General features: G+C 55.3%; 1 protein-coding gene across 1 annotated transcript in view; it reads right to left on the minus strand.

Moving 5' to 3' along the window:
• The window catches only part of LOC103618370 (protocadherin-12), a gene marked incomplete at its 5' end in the record, with an annotated part of 12,306 nt that overhangs the window by 1,581 nt on the left and 4,173 nt on the right, over positions 1 to 6,552 (minus strand). Inside the window, 3 exons of the mRNA XM_017738149.1 lie at positions 16 to 290; positions 4,984 to 5,183; positions 6,354 to 6,448. Coding sequence (XP_017593638.1) covers positions 16 to 290; positions 4,984 to 5,183; positions 6,354 to 6,448 — 570 coding nt within the window. The remainder of the gene's footprint in view (positions 1 to 15; positions 291 to 4,983; positions 5,184 to 6,353; positions 6,449 to 6,552) is intronic.

The raw sequence follows: 6,552 nt of genomic DNA on the forward strand, positions 1-6,552 counted from the left end.
CGTCTCGCTGTGCACCTGCACCTTCTGGGACAGGATCATCTCAAACAGGGTGCTCATCTCCGACAGGAACGTGCTGGCCAGCCTGGTCCCAGTGCCACTGGGGTCAGCCCCAGCACCTTTGCCAAAGGTCTCAAAGGTCCTTGGTTTCTCCTGCCTCGCAGCTTCCTCGTCCTCGGGGGAGCGCGGCGAGTCGGGGGAGAAGACGTTGTCCTTGTAGCTGCTGGTGAGGGGCAGGGACAGCCGGGCCACCCACGCTGGGTCTGCAGCTGTCAGCCTCTTGAGGGCCAGCTCTGGGGAGGGACAGCACAGCAGAGAAGGGGGGGGGGAGGGGAATAAATCAATAAAAATATTGATAAATGAAAATATCTAAAATCAGCTGAGAGCAGTGATTGTAACAGGTCACCTGTGACACCACGCAAACCAGCAGGTTAACAAAGCCAAACACAATAGAACTGGTTTGAAACTATTGGGGGTTTTGGTTTGGTTTGTTTTAATAAAATAACCATTAGAATCACTGTTCATTCTCATTTGTTGCAGTCCCAGTTGGCACTTCACTATATTGTTAGCAAAGCCTGAGAGAGGGAGGGTTTAGGACTGGCTGAAGGGGAGCAGACAATGAAAAGCTTTCCAGAGGGAAGTGTTGGACACAAAGATAGTGGACTTCCCTTCAGGGTCACTCCAGGGTGGGAATGTGCTGTTAAAGAGGCAGATTGAGACCGAAAAGAAATGGGTTATTGTGAAAACAATAATACCAGAATGAAATTCTGGATTATAAAATGCACAGCTGGGTGGTTGGAGACTGGGACCGAACAATTGAGCTCTAAAGTAGTTGTTCCTCGATTGGAAACAGCTGAGGAGCAGGGGGAGCCTGGGCTGGGGGCTGGGGCAGGCTCGTTAGTGCACCAGTAATTTGATTGTGGCCCAAAATGGGCGACTGGAATCACAGAGAGGATTGGTTGGGGTATTCCCTGCTGGCAGGGAGGCACAGCCAGGGTGGATTGTTACTGGGTGTGACTGGGGGAATTACACACAAATCAGATGATCCATCTGCGGGAGCGGGAGCTGAAATGACACCAGCAGGGAAAACTCTGGAGATGAAACCAGGAGTGATCCAGGCTGACACAATGGAGACCCCAAGAGGTGGGGGGGGGCTGCTCCTAAGGAAGCGAGTGCTCTCCAGGGATCTGACTGCAACCTGTCATTATTTTGAGGAGATAAGCACCAGCAGAGGAAATCTTTATGCTTAAAATAGTGTTGGCAAGAGAAGAAGTGATTATAACTGTCCACGAATAAACATCTCCTGGAAAATAAAGGAAGGACCCCATAGCAGAGGGAGCCTGGAATAGCTTCCCTGTCAGACAGCAGGAAGGGAAACAGGGATTCTTGTTTTTTGAGGTAGCTGGTAAACAAGAGTCCGTGCTGTGGTACACAGAGGCTGCATTCCAGCCCCTCATTGTTCCTTCCCAAAGCACATCCCAGAAGCTCGGGGGGGTTTGGAGCGACCGCCGGGTTTGGGAAAGGTTTTGGGAGCAGCAAAACCTCCCTGGTAACAAAACCCAGCAGTGGCAGGGTAGCGAGGGCTGGTGTCCCTGTAACAATTGTGTGGCTCTGACACAAGACGTGGCATCTGAAAGGAGGGTCCCCATTGCAGTGCTCTTACCCTGCTGGTTCCAGAGGGTCATCAATAACACCCTGCCACAGCTGGGACATGGGATCTGCAGTCAGTGACTGAGACACGGCTCCTTCCTCAGCCCACGCAGCAAGTTGGCCTTTCCCCTGGAAAACAACTGTCCTGGCATGGGCTGGGGACAAGAGCTGGGACTCCAGCCTGGTAAGGAGAGAAGGGCAGGTACAGCCCTCAGATTTTTGTTTCAGCTGGAGCCCCAAAATTCTTCTGTGTTGCTTCACATGCAGGGTTTCTCTCTGCAGTCTCAGTGTTTGAGTCGCAGTGACTGTTCCTGGAGACATCACCCGAGTGTGCTGCAGGTTTTGCTGTAAAACATGCAGCGTTCTCCTCCCCGGCCTGCAAGAAGCCACTTCATTCCCTGAGTACTTGGCTGCCTCATCTCTGGAGCAGGGCACAACTGGTCTGCTCTCTGCAGGGAGAGCCAGGCTGACAGTCCCGTGGCCATGAAACCTCATAATTATGTATGTTTAATTTGACCAATAACTCTTTACTGCCTTGTTTTAATGGTGTTTGGGGAGCAGGGGTTGTTTTTATCATCCATAAAGTTCTATCTCTCATCTGCTGCTGGGAGTGCTGCGCTGGGCTGGTGGGGGATCGGCGCTGACAGACGGTGCTGGGAGTTCATCCCGCAGCATCAACAATCCCAGAGCTGCCTGGGACTGCAGTCCCTCCGTTGGGAGCAGCACAAAGGCCCAGCCAGCCTCAGCCAGCTGTTAGGATCCTCCTGAGCACCAGCAGTGCTTCCTTCCTCCCTCTCAGGATGCAAGTCCACGGCTCTGTTTGTGTTTGGGAGAGGAGGAAGGAGCCCGGCAGCTCCGGCGGCTGCGCTCGGCCGCCTTTGCGGGAAGGTCTGGGCTCCTGGGGAAGGTTTGGCACCCCTGGAACAGAGCAGCCTCTTTGGGCACGGCCAGCAGGAGCCCACCCAGCCACAGCCTCAGCATTCCCTGCTGGCACAGAACAGGCTGCCCAGGGAAGTGGCGGAATCATCATCCCGGGAATGGGGATGTGGCACTGGGGACACGGCCAGTGGTGGACCTGGCAGTGCAGGGGACAATGCTCTGAGTGGGCTTTTCCAGCCCTAATGATTCTATGGAACTCCAGGACTTTGGCCAAAGGGGTTTTTTCCTGTTAGATCCAAGAATCACGGGAGATGGCACTTCATGGATCAGCCTCACCATAGCCCAGATTTTCCAGGATGCTCCCTGGAGTAGACAGGTCCAGTCCTGGCAGGACTGGATCCAGGCAGAGATGCTGGGCAGGTCCACCAGTTCCTTTCCTGGCATCAGGGCATGCCAGTGCACCTGGGATGGGGCTGGGCTCCTGGCTGCTCCCTGCTCCTGGCTGCAGGACCTTGGAATCCAAGGAAGCTTTTAGGTCTCAGCCTTTCCTTTGTTTGCTCCTTACTGGAATAAAAGAGCAGGAAGGCAAAGGGGGAGAAGCAGCAGGTATTGTCCTTAAGGAAGAGCACCAAAAAAGCCCAGCTCTGGAATTCAAACCACCCCAGCAGCAAAGCTCAATGAGTTTCTCTTGACTGTGGACGAGCACAGAGGCTCCACAATGAAATTTCTGCTACAGGACATGAGTCAGCCCAACTCTTTCAAATTGAAATGCCAGGAGAGGAGATTTTTAGAACAAATCAATAAAAGGAACATGTAGAAAATGTCAGGCCCAGATGGCATTCACCCCGGAGTGCCAGAGGAACTCAGATATGAAATTGCCTGGTTTATTAGCTGCTGTTCATTAACTACTGCTTCAAATGAATGCGGGATCAGAGGGAGGGGAGGTGGAAATGGTGACAGGAGTTTTTAAGTGAAGGTGAATCCAGCACAGGCAGTCAGAGAAATCCTTCTGTGCAAGGCTTAGCAGAGAGAGCCACGGAACTGCTGCTCCCACAGGAACCACCTGACATTGTCAGATGGGGAATTGTGTTCTGGAAATTTGGAAGGGCTGGATGGAGAGTCCTGCATGACTTTGGACAAGGGCCTGAAGTGAAGGATGAGGGGGAATGGCTTCCCACTGACAGACAGGGCTGGACAGGTTGGGAAGGAATTCCTCCCTGGGAGGGTGCCAGGCCCTGGCACAGGGTGCCCAGAGCAGCTGGGGCTGCCCCTGGATCCCTGGCAGTGCCCAAGGCCAGGCTGGACATTGGGGCTGGGAGCAGCCTGGGACAGTGGAAAGTGTCCCTGCCCATGGCAGGGGTGGCACTGGATGGGCTTTAAGGTCCCTTCCAGCTCAAACCATTCCAGGATTCAGTTCTGTGATGGCAGAGGTCACCTGAGCTGGTGGAACAGCACCAGCCAGGCTTGCAGGGGACCTGAGCTGTGCCTGAATTTACAGCCAGGTTCTGCAGGGACTAATATGTGTTAAAAGCTGGGAAGTGAGGGTAGGAATAATTAATCTTCCCCACCAAGGGAGGTCATTAGTGGAGTCCCAGAGTATCTGCTCAACACAGTGATAAATGACACGGAAAGGGGACAATGTTGGTGTTGACTCCACTAAAACACCCAAAAGCAGAGGCCTGCTGAAGGACCTGATAATGCTGAGTGCCATGAGCAAAACGTGGCTGGTGAATTCCTGTGTCACCAACTGTCAGATAATTGTCCCAGGGAACAGCAACCTGTCATGTGTTGATGGCTCTCCCTCCACGCAGAGGAGGGATTTGGGAGTCACCACAAACAGAGCTCAGCATGGAGCTTGGCCAGGACAGGAATGAGGAACAAACCAGAAAACCTCCTTGTATCCCCAGTGGACCCTAAACACTGCACACAATTCTGGTCACACATCTCAAAAAGGATACACTAAAATTAAGTTGGTCACCGGAGATGAAGAGGAATGAGGAGCCCAGAGGGGCTCTGAGGGTACATAACACCCTGAGGGGCTTGACAAGGACAAGTGTCCACCTTTCTCACTCTGCATGGACCAGGACACCATGAAGGGAGGGCTCAGGCCAGCGTGGGAAGCAGTTCCCCAGCTGCAGTGTGAAACTGGACCTCACCCCTCAGCAACGACAGAGGTCAAGCTCACACATCGCTAAACCCTAAACCACAGCAGACACATCCATGGCAGGGAAGAGCAGCCATAAACACGTGGAAAATTCCAACGTGAAGCTCAGCAAGTCCCTTTGCCTGGTCCCAAAAGCCTGGGATGGTCCAGAGGTGCTGCCCCAAGCCCTGCCCCTGCCAGTGCCCCTCCAGCCAGCTGCACCTCCTGGCTGGGGTTAGGGTGTGTTACCTGAGGAGATCCCGCTGCTGGAGCCCCTCCAGCCCCACCCTGTGCCCGTAGCGAGGTCACCTCACCTGCCTGGGGCTCCAGGAGGGTCTCCAGCTCCTCTCCCACGAGCTGCTGCACCGAGAGCTCGAAGGCGCTGTCGCAGTCGCGGTCCCCGGCCTCGCTCTCGCCGTGCCCGCTGTCCTTGGTGCTCAGGCAGTCAGTGTCCAGCCCCGTGTCCAGCCCCGTGTCCAGCCCTGTGTCCAGCCCCGTGTCCAGCCCTGCAGCCCTGCCAGGGGGTCACAACACCCAGGTCACTCCAGCTCCCAGCACAGCCCTGCCCCAATGAGCCCTTGGAAGGGTCTCTATCCCCCCAAAATGCCCCTGACAGGGGCTGTGGGCACCCTCCCCATGCATCACTCTGAGAACCAAAGGCACCTTTGAGTGCCCCTCAGTTAGTGAGTTTTGCGGTTTTGCTCCACATTTCCTGCCTGAGAGGGTTTTTATCCTTCTGCAGCAAGATCACAGAACCACAGAAGGGCTGGAAGGGACCTTAAAGCCCATCTCATCCCACCCCTGCCATGGGCAGGGACACCTTCCACTGTCCCAGGCTGCTCCAAGCCCTATCCAACCTGGCCTGGGACATTTCCAGGGATCCAGGGGCATATCCTGAGCAAACAGGGACCTGCTGGCTCCTCCCCATGAATTCAGAGGAGCTTCCCTCCAGCATTCCAGGTGAGGAGCACCGCAGCCCAGCCCTGCCCCAGAAGCCCTGGAGCTGCTCTCCCTCCCTCTCCATCCTCTGCAGCTGCAGGTGAGGAAGGTGGAGAAAGCTGTGTCTGCCCCTGGCCTGGGCAGGTGGGGACAGGGGGACATGGCAAAGCAGGGATGAAGCCTTGGCATCCTCAGGAGTGGGCACCCAGAGGTCAGCAGCATCATTTAATGGGAACACCATCAAGTTTGGGGATATCTTTGGCACACAGCTGGGATATCTCAGTGTTTCCAGCCCTGCTGCAGTTCCTCACTCCTTTGCCCCCTGGCACAGGTTCAGGTGTCCCAAACTCATGTTGACAGGCACTAAAGAATTGCCCAGAGCCATGAGAACACTCATCCTTGTGCTGCTGCCACCAGAGCTGGCCCACTGTGTGCTCCTGCGCACCCAAAACTGTCAGAGTTCTTGGCAAAGGATGATGGTTCATGGCCATGGAGGAGCTCAGGTGAGTATGGAGGGACCTGCCAAAGGTGCCCCAGGAAGGAGGCAAAGAGCAGCTGGATACCACTGGGAGCCAGGACCAGAGGAGCAGACCCATCCCCTGAAGAGACAACCTCCAACCCCAGGGGATGAGCCTTTCCCTTGAGTCTCTGCCCTGGTGTCTCCTGCCCTCGGAGGTTTTGGACTGGTGGGACTGGAGCAGGGGAAGGGGGCGTGGGGAAGGGAAGTGCTGGGAGCCAGCCTTACCTGCTGCCGTTCTTGGCCGTGTACTTGTTTCCCCTGTAGTTTGTTTTGGGCTGGAACTGGCCCTGGTGCAGCAGGGAGAGCAGCTGGGAGATTTGCTGCAAGGCAGGAAAAGCCTGTTGAGCCCCGGGCTGGCCACAGCAGCTGCTTCCTGCCAGGACGTCCCTCCGAGCCCCCCCCCGGCCTTTTTATAGCGTTTCCT

The sequence above is a fragment of the Corvus brachyrhynchos genome, unplaced genomic scaffold, assembly GCF_000691975.1.
Source record: "Corvus brachyrhynchos isolate BGI_N302 unplaced genomic scaffold, ASM69197v1 scaffold616, whole genome shotgun sequence".
NCBI classification, from domain to species: Eukaryota; Metazoa; Chordata; class Aves; order Passeriformes; family Corvidae; genus Corvus; species Corvus brachyrhynchos.